Source organism: Varanus komodoensis, unplaced genomic scaffold (genome assembly GCF_004798865.1).
Source record: "Varanus komodoensis strain SLA01 unplaced genomic scaffold, ASM479886v1 scaffold2, whole genome shotgun sequence".
NCBI lineage: Eukaryota > Metazoa > Chordata > Lepidosauria > Squamata > Varanidae > Varanus > Varanus komodoensis.
This window is the reverse complement of record NW_025335568.1, coordinates 51240738-51263669: the sequence shown is the minus strand read 5'-3', so window position 1 is coordinate 51263669 and position 22932 is coordinate 51240738. Positions and strand designations below refer to the sequence as shown.

Sequence of the window (22932 nt, the reverse complement as noted above, 5' to 3'; positions counted from 1 at the left end):
TCCTAGGAGCTGGTGATGGTCCAAGTAAGAGTCAGGAGAGATTTCACTTATCAATTCTGAAGACAGACCTGTTCAAAAATACCTCTTACAGGTGGATTTTTTGTGTTTTGCCTTCTTGCATTTTATTTGTGCTAATAATCTCGTATCCCTGATTTCTCATTTTATTTTATTGGGATGCTTACTTTTCTGGCCATCTTGCTTGAATATAACCTCTCTTCAATTATGTGTCATCTCCTTGTCTATCTGTGCCTTGTTTATGATCCTGTGCCTTATTTTTGATATAAAAGATGGCATGGTTCTGGACTAAATTAGATGCATTTAATTCCTATTAAAGTCAATGTGTTTCATTAAACCAAGTGATGACCAACTTGTTCCATTGATTTCAATCAGGCCTAAGTTAAACTTAGTCTGAATTAGGGACAAACAAGAATTTTATGTGGTTTGTATTTTTAGAAGAACTTAGTGAAATTTGCAGTTTTCTTCATAAAAGGGATGAAAAGAACTTAAAGTTTTGAACATTTGAGAAAGCATAACTAATTATCTGTCCATTCAGACAAACAACATTGAGTAACTCTTAAGGGTGCAAGTGGAATGCTAGGAGTTATATGCCATTTTTTTTTCTGTCCACATGTGCACAGAATCAGTCCCTAACAGACGGGTTTAAATTTCTATGTATTCTCAACTATGTTTACAATGCTTTTTTTGTTTCCTGAACAGCTTCTCATCTTTAACAGCTTCATGACAGGCAGGTATAACATGCACCTCCTCGTGATGGAATTCACAGTACTAATTGAACTGGGGTGGGGCAGTTCATTGATTTTTAAAAGAACTTATCCAAATTTGCAGATTTCCTCATAAGCAGGATGGTAAGAAGTTGTAAACCATCCTAAGACATCTGTGAAGGGATGGTATAGAAAAGTTTTAAATAAATAAATAGGAAGTTGAAGTTTTAAAAATTAATGTGGAAGACAGCAAACTGACAGTTTTATCCATCTCGCAACTGAATATAACCTGTTGTCTTACTTTGGATGCTCTTCGCTTCTTCAAGGATAGGCTAGACATGCACATGGTGGGCATGTCGTGAGCTGAGCCGGGGAGACTAGATGGCCTGGGAGACCCCTTCTGATTCACTCTGTTTCTGTGTTTATTTTTTTCTGCTGTGTTGGTTAGTTTGAGAGTGAGGACCTACAGGGAGGGCTTGCCTTTTCATAAATGTTGTGCAGTGCCCTTATTTTTAACTTTGTAATGCTAGGAATATCACAATGACAAGAGAAGCAAAAGGTATATATCTTCACTGCATTATTGAAGCAGCTCTGATTAGGATGAACAACTCTATGAGATGTGTGAAGAAAGAAAGCAAGCCAAACTATTTTAAGAAAATAATTTAGGCTACAAGGTGGTTCCCAGATTACAAAGGCGTTCTGTTCCTTAGAAAACAGAAATTTATCTTTAAGCTGAATTTGTATGTAATTGGATCATGTGTAGTTGGCCTTCCACATTCACTGAGGTTATGGCTGCAGGACCCCTGTAAAAGTGGAAAAACGTGAATATCTCTAGTCCCTCCTCACAAACTCACCAGTGCCTCCTCTTTGCAGCAAGGAAATTTCAGAGAGATTTCCCTCTCTGGATGGGTGGGTCAAGAAGGCATGCTTTGGAGGTCTCTCTCTCTCTCCTTTTGCTTCTTCTGTCTCTCTGGTGATGACAATTTTCTGCAGTCATTTAAAAAAATTAATAGGCTTTATGATAGTTCATTCATAAGTACAAGTTGTTCTTAACTTAGATGTTTGTAACTTTGCTGACAAAGCAAAGTTGCTTGCACATGAATTAGGTGAAGCTGGCATCTTTCAAAAATTATTACTGCTGAGGTGTGTCTGGAAAGTCTTATTACACCAAGGTTCTGACTATTTATCTAGCTACTATTCCATCTTTCTGCAGAATACCATTAAAGTTAACAAAATTCAAATTAAAAACAAAATAGCATCACAACCAATGAAAAGCAAATGAAATCCACTTGGTCATTTTGGGAAACAGGATTCTGGACTACCAGTGTTTTTTTTAACCAGCACCATCTAACTCAGCTCTGATGTCTGATCTATGTATGATTACTGGGACTGATCACAAATAAAACCACATTCTAGTGCTCTCTTAAAGGCTTTGCTGTACCCAGTAGTTACGGCAGATCAGCACTGATTTGAGGCATTTGTATTTTAGAGCTAACCTATAGGGTCACTGGTACACTATATCTAATGTGCCAGTTATGAATGGAAATTGGTGTCAGTGGAGGACAACATAGTAAAAGTATGAGGGGTCTTCAAAAAGTTTCCACACTTTTATATTTTGTAAATATATTTTATATATTTTTTCTGATGGCACTAAAAAGTTGGTACGACCCTGGGGAAAATGCATTGCAAAAGAAGGTGACTATGTAGAAAAGTGATGTAATTTGTTTTTGGAATCCTTAATAAATAGAGTTTTAGAAAGTGTGGAAACTTTTTGAAGAACCCTCATGCAATACAAAATTGTACGGGGGTGTGGAGCATACATGGAAGTGTGCTCACTTATCACAATGCAAACAGAGAGGAGAAGCCCTAGGGTGCCTGATAGTTGCAGCTCTCTGCTGAGATTAGTAGGGCTTTCTGGGATGTTAGATAGTAAGAGGTAATTCCTCCAGATGAGCCAGTAGTCTTATTCAGCTTAAGGTCACTTCACAAATGTCAACATTAAACAGACCTCTGTTGGGGTACTCTTTGGGACTATGATTTTTTTTAAAGAAGTTTGCAAATGGTTTTGCACAGATTTCTGCACTTAGTACTTGCTAATGCTAGAGATCCTAAAAGTGCAGAAGCAGGTGCTAGAAAAAAACCCAGTTAAGGATGCTGACTTATGGACAGTGAGACAGAAAACCTGTCCTACAGCTCCCAGGATCCCAGAGCAAGCATGGCTATTTTTGTAGCACTTTTTTCTGTCTAAGGATGCACTGGATTGGTCCCAAAGGCAAAATTCTAGTAAAAGAAATGCAAGCACTGAAAGGCTATGTGGAGCAATTACATGCATGTTGATTTCAGAAGGATACTCCTGATGCATCCAATAGAGCTCAGTTCCTAGTACATATGTACAGAGTACCCTTCCCCAACTCGGTGCTTCGCAGAGGTGTCATACAGTTCCCATCATTCCTGGTGATGATGGAAGTTGCAATCAAAACATTTTTGTGGCGATGGGCATCAGGTTGGGGAAGGCTGATATTTAGGATATGTAAATAAGCTCCTGCTAGGATGGTCTCCTGCATCCCATGGGAGTTGGAGGAGGTAAACCTAGCATGTTTATTTTCTATATGTTTCTGTTTCTCCCCCCCCCCCCTGCATTTTCCCAGGTCATTTCCCAGCCCTCCCCCATTGTTCAGCCTCTCCGGCCTGGCAGGCAGAGAGGGCCAGACGTTTCCTTTGCAAGCCCATTTCCTGTGGAACGCTCCGCAGGGCTGGTGTTTCTATTGTAGAGAAAGTTGAAGCACACACATCCTGTCTCTAATGGCTTTCCCCACTCCCATCCCTCCCCCCACAAGTCACTCCATACTCCCTTCATGCAACACAGAGGGGTTCTATATTCCCTAGTGCCTTTGCCCACAGAACAGGGGTGTGTGTGTCTGTGTGATAATTCTGCACCCAGCATGCCAAGGGATTGTCTTTGCAAAGTTCTTGTCTCTGAGTAGTCCAGAGTTCTGTGTGGTAGGAACTGAGTTTCCTCTGCGTGTGTGTTTTAGAGAGGGCTGGGAAGTTTGCACATGCTGTGAAAGCAGAGAGAAGTGTGGGTTTCCATACATGAAAAAGGCTCATTTTGGCTTTTTGAGGCAGTGAGCACTGGAAGGGGGAGAGGAGGAGGAGGAGCAGTAGGGGGTCAAGCTGTGTGGTTTAATCGGATTAGGACAGATTCTGCTGATGAATTAAAAATCTTGCAAGTAGTCTGAAGAGCCCAGCAAGGGAGTTGGCTGCAGAGGAAGTCGCTACTTTGGGAAATTGGAATAGAGTCACAGAAAAAGTACGGCTTTTCTTGGGAGGTGAGGAAGGAGTGGAGGCTTCAGATATACTCACCTGTATCTCCCCCACTTCATTCTCACACTGTCTCTCTCTCCTGTGAAGCAGCAATGCCAGCAATCAATATAGAAGATCTGAGTGAGAAGGATAAACTGAAAATGGAAGTGGAACAGCTCCGGAAAGAAGTCAAGTTGGAAAGGCAACCTGTGAGTACTTGTACCCGTGTGTTTCTCTGTGTGTGCCATATTTCTTTGTTGAGGTTGCTGGAAGAGGCGTGTTTGCAAAATGTTCACTGGCTGTGTAATTTGGCAGAGAAACTGACTGACCTTGTTTAAGGAGGCCCAGATTTATTTATTTTTCTAAAAGCTCCATTGCTGTTGGAACCGTTGAAGAAAGGACCAGCTTTTCCAAAAAAGGAGAAAAAAGCAAGCCCATTTTCAATCTCTTTGGAGATCTAAACAGAACCAGTGGACTTGAAAGTCTGAGTTATATTCCACTGTGAATAATGAGTAGCTTAGCTGCTCTAGAAAGGTGCAAAATCCATCGGGGTGTGAAGGGCTCTGGAGGAGGCTGAGTACCTTTGGAACAGGGATGGAAAACATATGGCTCTCCTGCTGATGTTAGACTGCAATTCTCATCACTCTTAGCTAGTAAAGCCAAGGTTAGGGATGATGGGCATTGCAGTCCAACAACATCTGGATCACCACATGTTCCCCATTTCTTTATTTTATTTTATTATTTTAAAAACCTGGCTACTTTTGCCCCTTTTGGGTGTTTTTTCTGATAATTTTCATGTGATACCTTTCTGAGCATGGTGTCTTCATAATAATCACTTAAATATTACGTTGGTGTTTTGCTATCAAATGGGACATACAAGAAAATGTTGTAGTGTGGAGTTTTCCTCAGGATTCCAGCTGTGCTCACTTCCAGGATACTCCATTCCAGCCTGCCCTCCTTCCTGTTTCCTTCCTTGCCCCTCCCCCCAGCATTCAGTCAAGCATTTTACACCTAGTGAACATTCTCAGTTTTCATTCAATTTTCTCTCTTCTTTGATTTCCGAAACCAGACCTACTAATTTCCTCTCCAAACCCCCTGCCCACCCTCTCTGTGTGGATGGCATTGTTCTGGCAGTCAGATAACAGATTTGCTGTTACTATCTAAGGTTATTAATAAAATAGGGAAATGTGAGTAATTGAGGCCCTGTAGGAGAATGATGAGAAGTGTCCTTGCAGTGTTGTTTTCATGTGTTGCAGGAAATTTAAATATAAATAAATATATAAATCTCTATAAATAAATTGATAACCTCTCATCGAAGAAATACCTCACACTTTAGGAACACTGGAACCTGGAACATTCTGAGTGGGTTTTCTACAATATAAGTCCTACTCAGAGAGGACCCATTGAAAGTCTGTCAGAATAATGCAGACAGAATAATCAAGTAGCAAAATAAGAGCCCCAACAGCAAAATTGAGCAGCAAAGAAATCAGCTGGCTAGCATCTTCCTTGGAGGACCACCGAAAGGTAGGCAGTGACAGAATCTGGTGAACTCCGGCCAGAAGGTTGCTCTACAGACATGGTGCAGCAGCCCAAGAGGACTTCTGCGTTCCCACCTACCTGCTCTAGCTCAGACAACTGCAGACATGGAAGAGGTTCACCACTCTGATTTCAGTATGTAGGCAGCAATAAAAGGGAAGAGGTACTTGGTAAGACATCCTGACTTAAAGCCCAGCTCACCTAGTCCTTTAAGATGCAATTCAATGATCTGCTAAAGAACTTTGCAACTAAGAATCTAGTGCCTAAATTTGTTCCCCTCTTTCATTTTGTGTCATATCTTCTAGATTCTAAGTCTGCAGGCAGGGATTGTTTTTTTTTTTATCTTTTTAAATCATTTTGGGAGAATATTTCACTGAAGAGTGGGATAAAAATGCTAGAAACAAACAGGTAGGGATTCATTTGGAACAGTACTGGATTCATTTGTGATCCATTTATTGAGTTCTGGTTAATGCATTTAATAAGCAGTGGCATTTTGGAGCAACTGAAGTTCCTGGGTTTTCTTAAAATTCAGTGCCCCTCTCCCATGCACACACAAAGCATAGTAATATAGATCAATCTGGATGTTACAAAACCACAGATCCTTTAGCCGAGTCTACCTACTTCAGGAAAAGCTCCAGCTGACGAACCATCCTAAAAAGGCAGTCCAAGAAATTGTGGCTACCTGGCAGCTAAGGAAAACCCACAGACTATGAAGTTGATTCTTCAGGGGGAGTCAAACTGGCTTTATACCTAAATCCAAACAAGAATTGTTTCATTTTTTCTGATGGTTGCATTTTACAACCCCAAGAGGGGAGCAGGACCATCTGGATTTTCTTTCTCAGCCACCAAAATGTCTTGGTCTGTGTCTGCCCGCCTCCCACCCTCAGAACCACAGTTTGGGAATTACTGACACCAGGGAACAGCTATTGACATCAGCTGCAGAACTGATGACACAGCCAGAACTAAAATGAAAACTGTAATTACAAGGAAAGGGGAGAAGCGTGAACAGGCTAATTATGGGGTATGTGACAGGAGGGCTAAATTTGGGACTTTTATTGCTTAAGTACAAGCAGTGTGCGAGGAAGAAAATGACTGATGACTAGGGAGGAAATTAAGCAAATTGGGCACAATCCAGACATTCCTACTGTGCAATGTGAGTTCTCTTATGCAAGCTACTTTGGGAAGGAGTGTTTGATAGCTATCAAGGTAAGTTTCACTGCATAGTAATCTGCATACTTTCATTTTTGATGTTTTCCTGAGTCCCGCAAAAGTAAACTATACACATTGGATCTGCTGGTTGTAGAAGGTCGCTTCACCCAGTTTTAGGAGATTCCCTTTCCACTCAGAAGGGTCTCCTGATTCTCTATGCAGTATATTTAGGGGCTAGAGGGGGCTGATATGGGGATGAAGAGGCTGAGAAGTCCACTTCTGTCAGAGTAACTGATACAGCACAAATCTGGACCCAACGCAAAGTAAACAGCCAATCCATACCTCTGAGTGTTCCTGTAAAATACCACATCGCCTTTTCAAATATGACTCTATAGGGTTACAAACTATTTTCCTCTTTCTTTTTAAGGTTTCTAAATGTTCCGAAGAAATTAAAAATTACATTGAAGAAAGATCTGGAGAAGACCCTCTGGTGAAAGGCATTCCTGAAGACAGGAATCCATTTAAAGAGAAAGGAGGATGTATTGTTGCTTAGATTAGGAGAATACTGTTAAGCAATTTTGAAACTGGAATAAAAAGCATTGTTGGGAATTAGCCTGTTTTAAGTTCCAAGAATCCTTATTAAATAAACACAGAGAAACTGAATTTTTACCAGAAAGAAAGTATCTGCTGATGAATTTTTCCCTGAAGCAGATTCTTGCTAAATACATTCCTAGAAACTGTTTCCTACTCTTTTAATTTCCTGTGCTTGCTGATTTTAATAATAATAAAATATATATTTGTATAACTTAATACAGTGTAATTTTGAATTCAGTATACATGGTGAAGGTTAAATGGGTGTTTTTGCAGAATATAAGACCTTAAAATTGAGATTGCTTCAGTACTATCCTGCCATATAAAAATAGTTCATTCATATGTTGCTGATTATGATTATGTGAGCAGATTCTGTTTGGCTTTAAACTCCTTACTCCAGATTAAGCCCAGTTAGTACCAATAACTGGAAGAGTGCAGCCCAGACACATACCTGAAGTGGTAAAATCAGTGAAACAAACTTCCAGTATTTATATTCTTCATCTTCATCCTCACCCCTATGTATTTATATCCCACTTTTCCATCCAAACAGAAAGCCCAAAGTAGTTAACATTCAGCATAATATCAAAGATCAAAAGATCCTATGAAAAGGTCTCTCACAATGAAGAAACAACAAACCAGCTTTCAAATCAGAACTTAAAGCAGTTAATAAATACAAAACCAGAAACTTAATAAAATGCAAAGAATATTTTAACCAATACTCCATTTAATTTACTCCACACTTGTAATCCTCCATTCTAGCAGCCAATACAGTAAACTGATAGTACCAATAAGAAGCAAATTATAGAACAGGAAAAAACTACAGAATTAATACACTTAATTGTGCAAAATACAAAAAACAGTCAAATGCTGACACCCCTCATGTTGAAACTGCTTGAGGTATTTTAACTAAGGTTGCTATGTTAGTTTCTTAGCGCAGAACAGTATCTTCAACACCAACACGCAGAACAGTATCTTCAACACATGAGTCTGTCCAGCAGATGCCTTGACTCATGGCATCGAAAGGCCATTGAAAAAGCATAGTTCAAAAGCAATCTTATGTCTGACTTAGGCTGATTCGTAGGTGTAAGGGATGGCAGCCTTACAGTGCCTGCAAATTATTAAAAGGAGGACTGCAACTTTCAATCAAGTTGATGTCATTGCCCCAGAAAGGATAATTGGCATGCAGTGTATCAATTTCTTTTCACAAGAATGTCTCTTCTCATACTACCAGGACACATATGCATCACTTCAAAGCAAAGAAGACATCCTTTTATTTGCTTTAGAAAAGCTGTTTTATGCACATAGCAATTTTACTGGAAGAATAATTGGCAAAAAAAAACACTTGTATGACTGATCAATGAACAATTTTTGGAAGTCCTGGTTTAAAATTCTTAGTCCTCCCATGCTAAACGTTTGGCTGCAGAGACAGAAATTTCCGCGTAACTATTAGGCTAAATTCCAATCCGATTACGGGGCGGGAGTACATGACAAAATGCAGACTTCTTCAGAATCCGGTGTCGATTCAATCATTGCTGGCGGAGCGTCCTGACCTAAAGGGGGAGGTTCAAGAGCCGGATACCCTGTCGCTTTAATTAGGCCATCAGGGCATTGCGCATGCTCCGCGGGCTCACAGAGGGAAGTCATGGCTCTGCACTGTTTTACCCAGCTAGGACGCAAAGCGCGATGCAAATTGTTGCTGTCGCCCTCGTGGCTTTTCCGCGGCCCCCTTTCCGCCCACTCCTCGAGCAGCAGCAGCAACACTGCCGACGGCTTTCCCGCCGGAAATCACTTAATATACACGCAGGAGCATTTCGCTTTGAGATCGTCTCTGAGACAGGTACCGGAAAGAAGTGGCCACTGCACTTCCAATGTCCATTTGCGTAGTGAGTTGCGCGGCGGAGCGGGTAGCGGGAGGCAGCCTGCGTTAGAGCTGGCGGGTCTAGACCGCCCGTCTCAGGAATGGGAAGGCAAAAAGGGAATGTCTGACCTTGCTGCCGTCGGGCCCTTCACACTTCAAAGTTTGCCTTACCTCTCCAGCGGTTTTGTTAGCGCGCAATATCGAGGGTGACAGATATCAGTTGACTGACGCACTGTACCCACGATCGCTTGGAAGCCAGTCCTGTTTAGTGTCTCCCTTTTGTTTTCTTGATAGCGCCCTCCGCTATTGTGGTTAAGTTAACTCAACCTGCGTGACGAAAATAGTCCTGTGCACGTAATCTGGATGACCACCCCGTGGACCATAAACAAGAAACACGTTTAAGATTGTGCTGTTAACCCTGAGTCCTCCTATTTCATGTAAATGCAAGCTTTCGATTATGGCACCCAAGCAATAATAGCTCTCTTCTGCCAGTGTCGAGCCCCTGCAACTGAAATGCAGGGTATACTGGTGTTAAACATGGGTGCTCTAATTAAATGATCATGAAGTTCCCAAAGCTAGTAGCTGTTGCCATATTTGGTGATACACAGGTAGGTTTCCATGTAAAGAAGTACCTGCTTCCCTTTGTTCATTGGGAAATTCAGAGTTCTAGACTTAAAGGACTCTAAAGGGGAGAAAGAGAAACAATAATAGAATTAAATTATTTCTATTATAAATAAAATATTATTAGAAATTCTATTATTTCTATAGAATTAAATAAAAGCATTACAACAGTGGCAATATACTACTTATGTAACAGAACATTCATTAGACTGATAAAATCTTATAAGTAAGAGAAAGACTAAACTTCATGGTAAGAACTTGTCAAACAGTATAGTCCACTGGATACTACTGCAATGCAGCTTCACATTTAAGGCTACAAATTTATTTAAGACTACAAAATTAAGTATTTTATTTTAAAAATATATATCCTGTTCTTCATCAGTTGATTTCAGTGGACTATAACGATTTCTGTATACGGAAATGAAAATAATAAAATGCATCATTCAACAACAGCAACAGAGAAGTAAAAACTTAAAAACATAAGAATGGAAAATACAAAGCTTCAAAAAATTCATCCTTCACACTCCTATGCATGTCAACTGAAAAGTATGTCTAATTGAGTTCAATGGAGTTTATCCTCAGGAAAGAGGATAGGGATCATTTCCTTAAATTTCTAAATGCACCAAAATGATTTGGTAAAATCAAGGCCAATAAAGTGGAGTGAGGCACCCATATGTGGTTGCAGAGCTGGATAAACAGCAAATTGTGCCACTCTCCTTCCTGTGTCCCAGCTAGGAGAGCCCACCAGCTCCTAGTGGGAAACTGGCTGCTTTCCCATCATGGCATTTGCTGCAGCGGTTGGGCTGTTTGGAGGAGCCAGCCTTGCTCTGTTCCTCCATGCACTAGAGCTGTCGTGAGATCCTAATGGTGTCCCACAGTAGTTTCTGAGATCATGGCCAAATGCCACAGCACACTCATTATACAATAATGTACATAAATAATGGTGTGTTGTCATGATGATACACAACATAATGCCATCTGCTGTCTCCTAAATGACTGTAGTTGGAAGTAGCAACTTCTTCATGGTGCATGCTACTTCGGGAACGCTTTTCCACAAGAAGTTACAGAATTTACATAGGTTAGAAAGGGATGGAAAACCTTGCTGAAGTACAGCTCCCATTAGCTCAAGTCAGCTTTGTCAGGAATTACTGTAATTCACCTACAGCACTTAGAGGGCCACAGGCTCCCCACATCTGCTTTCAGAGATACTTAAACAAGAGGAAAGGTACCGTATTTTTCGCTCTAGAAGACACACTTTCCCCCCCTCAAAAGTAAGGGGAAATGTCTGTGCATCTTACAGAGCGAATGTGTGTGTGCCCAACGCCCGGGATGCTGCCGGCCCACCTGCACCACGTGGCACCACCTGGCTGGCACACGCCCTGCCTGCGCTGCCCCCCCCCCCCCCCCCCGCAGCGCAGGTGAGAGCTGTGCCGCTCGGGGAGCGGAGCGGAGGAGGAGGAGCCGTGGGCTTTAACCTGCCGGCTGCATGGAGAGACGGACTGCTCACCCCCACCGCCCGGGAAAACCTGCCACCGCCCCGCTGCCCGGAAGACCACCGCCGGCACGCTGCTGGCCCGGCTGCACCACACCTGGCCAGCACGTGCTCGGCACGCCCTGCTCCCCCCCCTCCTCCCGCGCAGGTGAGAGCTGTTAATCGCAGGTCGGTGTGTGTTTTCAAATGGCAACCCATCTTTTAATGAAGCCCAGGAGGAAGTGATGGGGAATATGCCTGTGATTATCAGGAAGCTTTCCATGGATCCCTCCTCTAAAAACTAGGTGCATCTTATGGTCAGGTGCATCTTATAGAGCGAAAAATATGGTAATTTGGCTCCTTCTCTGCTTTCCTTCCACTGGCAGGCTAAGTTGTGTTCAAGCAGACTTTGTGCTTATGAAATGGCCTGTTGAGTAAGTGCTGCTTTTATTTTGTAATCATTGGTGTGTTTTTATGTGCTTTTAATGTATTTTATTATTGTTTTGAATGTTTTTAATTATGTTTGTTAGCCACCTTGAGTGCCATTTTCTTGATGGAAAGGCAGAGCATAACAAGGGCACAATCTTTTGCATTTCTCAGACAGCTTGACTGGTTGGGGGATTCTGTGAGTTATAGGACATATTTCTGCCTAAACATTTGCTGACTTTCCCTAGTTAGCCTGGCTGGTTGAGGGATGCTGGGAGTTGTAGGACTTACAGGGGAAAAGGAATCCCCCCAGATTAAATGGGGAAACCTTCAATGAAAGTCCTGTCTCACCAGAAATATCTGTGTACTATATTGTGCCCTAAATAAATTAATTCATGGTTGATATATATTCATCTATGTTAGCTATGACAGTTAAATGACAAGACATTTCATGAGCTGAAATTGTGTGAAGCAGGTGCTATGAGAGTTGCATGAAGATGGAATAAGTTGGGAATCTTTGGAATGGATGTTGAGCCTTGGATGTTGTCTTCATGCCCTGTTCCCTAGGAAACCTTATATAGACAGTTCTTCCAAACTAGAAGGTGCAAAGGGTCCTGCAATAAGCACTGATCAGAAGAGTGTAATGTATAACTAACAGCACTATTTTTTTCTTAGGATTCAGAGGCATTCATCTGTTGGTAACATTCATTGTTACCAACTTCATTGTTTCTCTTACAGAGTCATTTTTCTTGTGTAATGATGTGGGTGGGAAGCCCAAGATTTTTAAGCACTGGTGTCCAATGTGCACCATTCCAACCTTGTTCATTTTATAAGCACGGATTCTTTTAAAAATAAAAGAAAATGGTGCGGCTGTCATTGCAATCAACACCAGGTCAGCCCTTTTAAGACAAAAATCAGCTGACTTCTGTTCATTCTCTCTCCTTTCCCCCCTGAAGTTAGCTTTTCATGACTTTAAGTGAATAGCAACTGCAAAAGGCAATGAATATTGGCTGGAAAAAACACTGCCTGAATTTGTCCCTATTGTAAAGGAACTGTTACAATTTGGAGCTTTGTTTAGAGCCTTTAGATGATTATGAAGCTTTGGAAAAACCTCTTGCATTTTAAACTACTGATAATTAAGTTGTGGATGTACCCATTCTTACAACCACAACACACAGGAACACTGAACATTTGATCCTGATTTATGCTGGATCAGTTACAGTGATGAAAGTGGTCTCCTCTGCCTCCTCCTTTGTGTAGAAGCCTCTCCCCAGCCTCCTGAAAAGTCAGGAGAACCTGTTGAATTAGGGGTGGAGAGGAAAAGAAATCCCCCCAAATTAAATGGGGGAAGCTTCTATGAGAGCTTTCTCTCCCTGGCCGATCTCTTCCTCTTGCAGAAGTCAGAGCCTCATTCCAACTCAAATCTTGTTGCTTCTTGCAGGCTTTTGTCTGGATATGTGGGTATTTGCACCATCTGTTCTCCCCCAGTTCTGGCATTTGCAGCAGCCTTGAGGCTAGCTCTGGCTCAGGATTCAGAACCCTGTGAACCAGTGCGAGACAGAGGCAAAGAATGGCATCGGTCCTGAAAGTGCAGGACTGGCATGATGCATTGCCTGTGCTAACATTGTGAGTAGCTGCTCCAGCGCTGGCAGAAGTTATAAACTGGATTAGCAACCATTGAAATAAGAACACAACATTCCAATTACTGCTCAAAGAACAAACCGCACTGCCCTGATTACTGAACACAGGGGTATGCTTTGTTGCTTTGGAAGCTGGTTTCATTTAAAGTTACAAGGCCATTAGATGATTTAATCAAACACTATTAACTAACAAGTTTAATATTCTCTCGCCAGCTATTAATTTTGTTTTCTTTTTAACCCTTTCAGATGAGATGAGGAAATGATACTTAACTCAGTAAGGTGTTCCTATATAACTGCCTCTGCACCAGTCTTGGTGACTCAAGTCCTTCTCTGCTAAATCAAATTATGTTCAGATCTTTTTCCAAGACTCCAAAGAAAAAAAAAAGGGAGATGCTCTGCCTAATGAGAACATTACTGTATTTGTGAGCCCTGTTGGTAAAAATACTAAATTGAGAAGGCCAATGGAATTAAACAGTTGGTCATAACCAGTCTTATTCAACTTATGGTAGTTTGTTTGTTTGTTTGTTTATTTAAAAATTTTCTATCCTGTCCAATTACAAAAAGTCTCAGGATGGTCGTACAATAAAAAAATTAAAAAGCACAGTATCACATCCTCTATAAAACCTCCTCAATTGAAATAGCAATTAAACCTTAAAATATTGGGAAAATAAAAAGTTCCACTGCTATCAAAGGGACTATAGTTAATCTTTGATCTCTGTAGCCAAAGTGGTGTGATATAAAAATTTTTCCAGTGCTATATTTTCTCATGTAAAAAATCAATTTCATAAATTAATTAGTATAAATGAATGAACCAATTGGAAATACAATATTTGGCAAATTTGTTGGTTTCAAAGTTGTAATTAATGGTTTTCAAATGATTATCCCTAGCAAGTATGTAAGAGCATACATATACAGGGTGTTTCATAAAGTACGCAGTTTTTAAAAATGCAATAAATCTGCCAAAATTGAAGCAAAATTCAAAATTTTTATTTAATTTCATTCAACATATACTTCGATTTAATAATGAAAAATGATATTGAGCATAAATATACTTTTTTGTCCTCTTATATTTGTTGTATTGAGAAAAAAATTACAAAGGACACTTTTTAAAAAAATGTTGTTTATTGATATGTTCAATTAGATTGCATTCTAGGACAGTGATGGCAAACCTTTTAGAGACCGAGTGCCCGAACTGCAACCCAATACCCACTTATTTATCGCAAATTGCCAACACTGCAATAAAACCTGAAAACAGCCAGTCCAAGCATATATATATGCAGAGCACTTGCTAATGAGTTGCGCCTTGTGACATTATCGCCTGGCGCTGCCACTCTTTCCAAGCATGTGCATGGTCCCTGTGTGCACTGGTATCTGATGCTTGGCTGCTGGGGCGATACTGGGACAACTTAGGCCTTGTGCCGACAGAGAGGGTTCTGCATGCCCGCTGTGGCATGTGTGCCAAAGGTTTGACACTACTGGCCTAACCCTACCCTGGTGCATACCCCTAACGCAAATAAAGTTCCATTGAATATAGGGCGATTTTGAAAAAGCCTTCCTTGAGTAGCTTTTTCTGCACAGCTCATCATTTCTGCCCATGCTAAACACATTCCAACCATCAAAACCATGCCAGGACACCTCGTTTTTCTAACCCTAACCCTACCCTGGTGCTCACCCCTAACCCTAATATCGGGATAAAGTTCCATTGAAAAGAGGTTGATTTTGAAAAAGCCTTCCTTGAGTAGCTTTTTCTGCGCAGCTCATCATTTCTGCCCATTCTAAACAAATTCCAATAATCAAAATCTTAGCAGGAGACATCGTTTCTGTAATCCTAACCCAATGATGGTGAACCTTTTAGAGACCAAGTGCCCAAACTGCAACCCAAAATGCACTTATTTGTTGCAAAGTGCCAACACTGCAATAAAACCTGAAAACAGGTTTTAGTTTAGAAAAAACAACTCACAGCCAGTCCAAGCAAATATTTGTATATATGCTTGGCAGCGCACTGCCCAGCCATGCCAAAGCTCGGACGAGTCGTGGCTAATGAGTTGCAGCATGTGACGTCATTGCCTGGCACTGTTACTCCTTTTCAAGCATGCGCATGGCCCCTAAGTGTGCTGGTATCCGATGCTCGGCTTCTGGGGTGATGCTTGGGTGACTTGGCTCATGTGTCGACAGAGAGGGCTCTATGTGCCCGCAGTGGCAGGCATGCCATAGGTTCGCCACCACTGTTCTAGGGTATTCAAAACATTCCGATGCGAACTAAAAATTTGCTGATGCTAATTTCCTCATGTACATTTACACAGGACTTTTTGTCACTTGTTGTTTGTAGAATAAACCCTTCTCTGCATTCAGCCCAGTGTCTTGTGCAGTCTGGATGTATACTGTTTAGCCCCTCTAAGCAAAATAAATATACAAAACACAATAATTGAGCCTGCTCAGAGAGATAAAGCAAATTAAAACCTTGGTTCAACTGATGCCATTCCCTGAGTCCCTTGAGATGTTTGTCGGAAGACACCCATCCCTGATAGTTGGTTATGGTGACTTGGGCTGGTAAGAGTTGGGGTCTAACCAGTACCTACATACATGTAGATTGGGAAGGATTTCTTTTGTAGTTTCTTCAGGCCACTGTGTTTCTAGAGAAGGTCAGAAAGAGGTTTTGTGTATCTGCACATGAAAATACCAAGCAAAAGGTGTATGGAGAACAAAGAATATTTCCTTATTCTTCTAACTTGCATTCTCTCCCCATCTGCCAGCACTTACATGTGTACCCGCACGAACACACACACGGGACCAGATATATATATATATATTTATGAAAAATGTTGTATGTATAAATGTTGCTGCTGCTGTTCTCCATTATTAAATATTCTCTGTGAGACTATAATGTAACAGTAGGAGCATAAAGTGTTGTGTTGGTGCTGTGATGAATACTTCTTTTGGTAGTTAATGCTTAGTGATACCTTCTGAAGTAGCAGGGAGAGAGAGGATCACTTCTATTATTTATAGATGGGACATGGATCTGGTAAATTCAGTTACAATTGGCTAGGGATTCTAGGTATATGGAAAAGAGCAGTTGGAAATAGCCGTTGGGGATTCAATCAGTTTAGGGACTTTGACCTCAGTTAAAACTAGAAAAGGCCATTAAGAAGCTTGTATCAACAAAAGTGTTCCTTAGGAATTGTCAATGAGCAGTCTTGTCTATAAGCATTCTCCCACAGTAAATATTCCTTTATGCACAAAATATGCCCTTTACAAATAATTTGTTTAATGGTTCACTGTGTCCTTTGTGTCAATGCCCATCTGTGCCTGAGCCTCTTATGCCAAGCTAATAGGAGGTTTTAAACTATTTGCTGGCAGCAGAAATGGGCCTGTGTGTGGCACTCTGAGTTCCAGGTGCAGGTAGATCCTTAGACCTTGAAATGTAAGCAGTTTTCTAGAAAGACAAGAACCCTATAAGTGGAATTTCTCAGTGAAGAAGTTTCACCATAGTTGGTAGCAGAAAGCCCCCTGCGATGGCCTAGGGGTGTTGCTGTTGCATGCCATAATCTCTGATTTATGGAGACTCTGTGAAAGAATGCCCTCCAAAATGCCTTGTCCTTTATGACCCTGCTCAGCTTTTGTGAACTCAAGGCTGTGGCTTCCATTATGAAATTGATTTGTCTTGTGCAGTGGTACCACGGCTCACGAACGCCTCAGTTCATGACCAAATTGGGTCGCGAACAGACATTTCTGAAAAATTTTGCCTTGGGTTGCGAACTCCACATCAGGTGACAATCATGACCATCTCCCCCCAGCGTGCTGGCCTCACCCCCCAGTGCACCCGCCTCCCCCCAGCGTACCTGCGATTGTGTCCACCTCCCCCCTGAGCGTGCCCGCTTCCCCCCCAGCGCGCCCACGATTGCACTTGCCTCCCCTCAAGCACACCCACAATCGCACCTGTCTCCCCCACTCCAGCATGCCTGCTTCAAAAGTTTGTGATTAAAAAAAAATAGTTACAGAACGGATTAACCTTATTTACATTGAACCTTATGGGGAAATTTGACTTGGCTCACGACCAATTTGGGTCACGACCAGAGTCCTGGAATGGATTAAGTTTGTGAGCCAAGGTACCACTGTATTTGGCTTACTCTTCTTCCGCCTTCTTTGCCCCCTGCTGGAAGCATGCCTTTATGTGATGAATGGATTTGAGGGTGTTAGAGAAGCAGAGAACAATGCTGCCAGGAGGCCAGACTCTGTCGCTAGTCTGGTCTCCTAGCAGGGTAATCCAAGGGGGGAATAGTCAAAGCTGAGACACCACCCTCTTAAGGAGTAACAGTCACATCGGCAAAAGAGAACAGCTATCTCTAATGGTGATGGTGCTGGAGAAACTCCTGAAGAGCAGCTACTGGGCACCAGGAACTGAGTGTAAACATGGTAAAGAAGACTGGAGAAGGTGACCAAGCAATTACTTACTGCTTGGTGATTGCAAATACTGACAGGGTTTTTTGTACTAAGGTAAGATGTAGTGCAAGACTCTAACCCGTGATCCATACTGCCCCTTTCAAAATATAGGCAAATAACAGGAAACATTATATTATGTATGCATGGTGTGGAGAAAGTGGATAGGGAAAGGGAATTTTGCCTGTGCCACAATATTTATATCTGAGCTCCTTCCATGAAGCTGAGTAGTGGGAGAGAGAAAAGGAAGTGCTTCTTCACATACTTAAACTATGAAATTCACCTAAATGTAGTGATGGCCACCAATCTGAATGACTTTAAAGGTGGTTAGTGAAATTCATGGATAATAGGACTGTCAGCTATTCCCAGCTATGATGGCTTTGCACTGCCTCCAGGACCAGAGAGGGCACGCATGCGTATACCATCTGCTTGGGATCACAACTGAGAGGGTGCTATTGCAATACTGTACAACTTGGTTGATTAGGCTTTGTGTGAACCAGGTGAGGCCCTGGAATGATTTGACATGGCTCTGCTAATGTTCTTCAGATCAAATTTCCATCCAGGAATATACTGTAGCTATTTTTAGACCTCTTATAACTGTGGTGCAGAAAAATGCTTTATTCAGAGGAGGGCAAAGTGTACAGAGGCAAAAGTATGCTTAAAATACATACACATGGAAAGTTGTTTACAAAAATAGTTGCTTTCACAGAAAATGCATACAGTTTTTCATGCAGAATTGTAATGTAATCCAATGTGGAGTTGGGAAGAGGTTATTACACGGATAATTGTTGTACTGGAATAGTCTTGAATGCCCCTGATAGGCAGGCTCTTCTAAATTATTTATCTGCTCCATAGAAAGTAATAAATGATTAAACTGGATTGTTGTTAAATGTCTTTTGTGCCACGAGTGTACTTTGTAATAATCAACACAGACAAAAGAAAAACCAGGGTTCCTTTTCCATCTGGATGGCATCATCTTCTAGACGTTTACAATGAGTATACAAACATACATATTCGAGATGAGGACATTATTGTCATTTTTTTGCAGACTACATGTTAATCATAGTTGATTATTAGCAAGACTTACACAATAAGAGGAGCAGACTGTATTGACTTTTACGGAAAAAGTCCTTTGTTCACTCCTTAGTCTCCAGGCTGGGCAGAGAAAACCCCCTTTCCAAAACCCTGGTGAGTTGCTGCCGGTCAGTATGGACAAAACTGAGCTAGTGGGAAAAATGGATAACTAAGTTCATGTGTACTTCTGCATCTGATGGAGCAACAAGCACAAGTTACCACCATCATGGTCCAAAATACTTTGATATCAGAGTGACATCTGAGGTCTATAAAACTACATTCACTCTGAAGTCCATGAAAATAGAAAAGTGACTTGCTGTGCAGTCTGAAGGATGCCTCTTCAAAAGTAACACAGTTTAAGCTTAATGGGGACTACTTCCAGGCAAGTTGGTCTAGTATAGGATTGCTTTCTAGAAACCTAAGCAAATTTCCCAATCATTCTTCAATCCCACTCAGAGTCAAAACAGCCAGTATTTTAAATCAGTTATCTATTGGCTACCTCTCCTCTCTCTCTTGGGTTTTCATTTCTATTTATTCCCATCCTAGACTGGGATTCTAGGATGAAGGCCTCATTTAGGTTCTGAAGTGACAAGTTTGCCTTTCATAGAAGATTTCTGACTAACATATCAAAGAGTAGTTCGAATAAAACCCTAACACAGTAGTATACCATTTCCCCTATCTCTCTATGAAAGTAACTGTTGATGTCCCTGCTAGCCAGGTGACTTACAGACCCCTAAACCAAATGCCAATAAGGTTCAGCAAGGCGGAGATTCATTTGGTTCCTTTATTCAGCTGAGACGAGCAACCGGGTGTCAGCTTCCCAGTACACAGGCAGGAAGCAACAACACAACACATTCCATCAACTCATCCTTCTTATAGCTTCTTTCTTCCTTACTGTTTCTCACACAATCTCACCCCCATTGTTCCCTCATCCAGTCACCTCCCAGGGTCTGCCTGACCCTTTGCCCAATCCCCTTACGGGGTCTGCATGTCCACTGCATGCCTGTCCTCGTGGAAGAGGCTCTCTCCATCCAATCCCGTCACAGACGGAGCATGATCACGGCGTGCCAGGCCTTGCGTAGGGAGTCATCTTCTTCACACTACCCCTTTGTCTCGGGGGTCCTCCTCTTCACACTACCCTTATTTTACCTTACCAACATTCTTTTGCCTAACATTCTTTTGCCTCCCCTTTTCCTTCTGCAAAGCAAGCAGTTATACAGAAAGCAAATGGCGTTCACTGAGCTAACCAAGCTTTCAAGCAAGCAGCTTTTTACAAAAGCAAATAGCGTTAGTTAAGCTAGAACTAAATAACATTAGTTAAGCTAATCAGGCTCCTTCATAACTTAATAGCCTTAATTAAATTGTCCTTCCCTCATGAGGTGGACACAAGGTAATCAACAGCAAGATTTTAAAACACGCAATCTGCAGAGCCTAGTTATTGATGAAAGGTCATATTTTAGGTTGCAGTTGAAAGAAGAATCTTAAAACCAAAGCATTTCTTTTATGGCAAGCAGAGCCTCTTATCAAAATTAGACACTACTAATTGTACATGGTAGTTATGGCTACAATTCAAACCTGACATTTTCAACAGTGACCTGGTACATAAAGACAAAACAAATCAGTTCTGGGAAATCAAATTAAAGAATCCTTTAAGTACTATTTGCAGCTTAGAATTCCACTTCAGTACTTATATGATAAAAGCCAATGGGGCTGGCCAAATGTAAAATTTGGTACCAGCAAGATTACTAATTACATTTTGTGACCAAGTAAATAGAGCACATTTGAGTTGAAGTATTAATGGTGGGAGAGATATTCAGATCATTTCAGATATTCTCATGACAAAATAATTCATGAAGTCTGCTATTTAATTAATGTTGGGAAAGATAATACGTAGAGACAGACACAGTTCTATGACAACTTCATAAAGACTTTATAAAGCGAATATTAAGAGCAATGACAGCTGGAGACAATTAATGAGGAACAAAATGAGATTATTTTAAGCAACTTACAACAATTATTTTATTGCTACTTATACCAATAATCAACAGTATAATCGCTATAAGGGCATATTTTAAAAGCAATTTAATTTACAGAATATTGTTTCGCTTATTATGAAGTTTGAGGATAATGCTCATAGCAGATACTATAACTTACTAACCGCATGGTTAGTATTCACATTCAAAATAATGAATTCAGACACTGGGGCAGGACAGAAACCCAGATTTTTATTCAGCTCAGGAAAAATTATTGTTTTTCTTGCCATCCCAGGAGAATGCCACCTAACACTTTTTCAACAAGTGCAGTCAATATGGTTTTTCTGATTCAACAAAAATGGCTTCATGAAGAAAAAGGTTATTTTTGGCTTGTTTATCTTCTTTCAACCTGAACAGATGTCCAATTTTTATAATTTGAATAAATTTATGTCCCACTTTTTATTGTTTTTATTGCTTGTATAGTTTGTTTTTATATATTTTATTACGCATTATTTAAATATACTGTTAATAACAATTTATCTCATATGTTATTGTATAAGGTGCTGTGAGCCACCCAGGGAGCCTATGTGGCATAAAGTCCAAACAACAACAACAACAACAACAGTTCTGGGAAAGCTGCAGCATGGGAAGGGTGGATTGGGGTGTCCGTGGTTCCCCAAAGGAGGCTGAGTTGGAGGTTTATGTGGGGAATTCCATTTCCCAAGGCACACACAGTGGCATTTATTGGAATTTAAACTCTAGTAAAGAAGAACGTTGTTTTGAGTTTTAAAACTTCAGCTGTCCTTGAGTGATACAATATCCTCTCTCTTCTTTAAAATGAAAAGCCTAATCCTTAGCCCATATAAACCGTAGCACCTGATTTTGAACTGATTTAGGTCGACTTAACTGGATTGAACCAGCATAATTCGTGTTACAGTTGTTTAAATGAACAAACTGTATATGACCTTTTTAACTTTCAACCACACTCTTTTTCTCAATTTTTCAAATGCAGATTATTGATAAAGAAATTAATCCATTTGTGGACAAATGGGAAGAAGAAGGTCATTTTCCAGCTCACCAAGTTTTTAAGTCTCTGGGGAAAGCAGGATTTCTTGGAGTGAACAGACCAACTGGTAAGGAAGGGAGTGTCTTAATCTCTGAATTTAATTTAGGAGGCATGTTTAAAGTTTTATTTAACATACATCAATAGCCACTTCTGACTGTATCTTAACTGAGACATTTTCACTCACAGGTGTGTTGAGATGGGAGAGTAGAAATATAAATACAATTCTAGTAGTATATGTAGGCACTGCTGTTGTTTCATCACAGGAAAATTTGACTCTGGGTGTATTGATATATCTTTTTGTTAGTGCTCTCTCAATCCTTAGAGATCCTGTTTAAATATTCTAATGAATAGCCTAGCTCTAGGAATCTTAGAGCCAGCAAGCAATCTTTAGGATGAAGCTCAGTACCTGATATATTAGAAAAATGTAACCATCTGCTATAAACTGACTGGATTATAGATTGTAATGAGACAAATAGGACCTGCAAAATATGGCAGTGTCAGGTGCTGCTCAGAGTGCCAGCCAGCCTGTCATGCCTTTTCCAGGATGCTCCATTCACTTTTCCCCTTTCACTTTTCCACCTGTACTAACAGAAGCAGTCAGTAAATATTGCAGGACAGCAATGACCTCAGTCCTCACCGGGCTGCCTTTTCGGGTTCCCCTACCTAATGTATTTCTGTATTTCCTCAAGTGTTGTTGATACTTCTGCAAATCTTGGGGTTCCCCTCATTTGGCTATACTTCCCTCTTATGGGTAGATGGTGATGTGTAATAAGTTCTGACCTAGAAAGAGGGATCGCTAGCCATTCTGGGTCTCTGTGTTCCAGAACATGATCTCCATGTTCTGGTTTGTGTGGCACATCAAATTATTTCTGAGATATCACTTTATGAAAATGCTGATGGTGCAAGAAGGCCATTTAAGATTCACTTAAAATGACAAAGCGAATTAATGATAAAAGAGAGTCTGAAACTGGATCAAAGCAAATCCCTAGGTTGACTAATTTTTTACCAGCCTTGCTCTCCCAGTTCAGTCAGTGAGTCAACATTATTGCTAAACTGATAGCATTT

The 22932-nt window shown here is 40.9% G+C and overlaps 2 protein-coding genes and 1 long non-coding RNA gene across 7 annotated transcripts in view; all 3 read left to right on the top strand.

The window, feature by feature from the left end:
- The first annotated feature begins 3616 nt into the window (after positions 1–3616).
- On the top strand, positions 3617–7520 carry LOC123023167 (guanine nucleotide-binding protein G(I)/G(S)/G(O) subunit gamma-11). 5 transcript variants are annotated; one of them, XM_044429600.1, is made up of 3 exons: positions 3617–3632; positions 4134–4234; positions 7138–7520. In XM_044429600.1, exons 2-3 carry the CDS (start codon positions 4139–4141, stop codon positions 7261–7263), a joined length of 222 nt encoding a protein of 73 aa, XP_044285535.1. In that variant the 5' UTR covers positions 3617–3632; positions 4134–4138; the 3' UTR covers positions 7264–7520. The 5 variants fall into 5 exon arrangements, with proteins under 5 accessions (XP_044285535.1, XP_044285537.1, XP_044285538.1 ...); XM_044429602.1 differs by lacking the exon at positions 3617–3632 and adding an exon at positions 3681–4032 and having other exon boundaries at positions 4137–4234; XM_044429603.1 differs by lacking the exon at positions 3617–3632 and adding an exon at positions 3681–4032.
- A 1397-nt stretch (positions 7521–8917) lies between these two features.
- Positions 8918–22932, top strand: part of LOC123022680 (probable acyl-CoA dehydrogenase 6) — a 55473-nt gene continuing 41458 nt past the window's right edge. The window contains exons 1-2 of the mRNA XM_044428558.1: positions 8918–9138; positions 21814–21934. Coding sequence (XP_044284493.1) covers positions 8944–9138; positions 21814–21934 — 316 coding nt within the window. The 5' untranslated portion in view covers positions 8918–8943. The remainder of the gene's footprint in view (positions 9139–21813; positions 21935–22932) is intronic.
- Positions 11653–13816, top strand: LOC123022682. Its single transcript, XR_006414548.1, has 2 exons — positions 11653–11685; positions 13564–13816. It is a non-coding gene; the product is annotated as an uncharacterized LOC123022682 (long non-coding RNA).

Coding starts and splice junctions, on each gene's coding strand:
- LOC123023167 (XM_044429600.1), top strand. CDS start 4,139: ATGCCAGCAATCAATATAGAAGATCTGAGTGAGAAGGATAAACTGAAA. Junction 4,235..7,137: donor TCAAGTTGGAAAGGCAACCT/GTGAGTACTTGT, acceptor TTTCTTTTTAAG/GTTTCTAAATGTTCCGAAGA.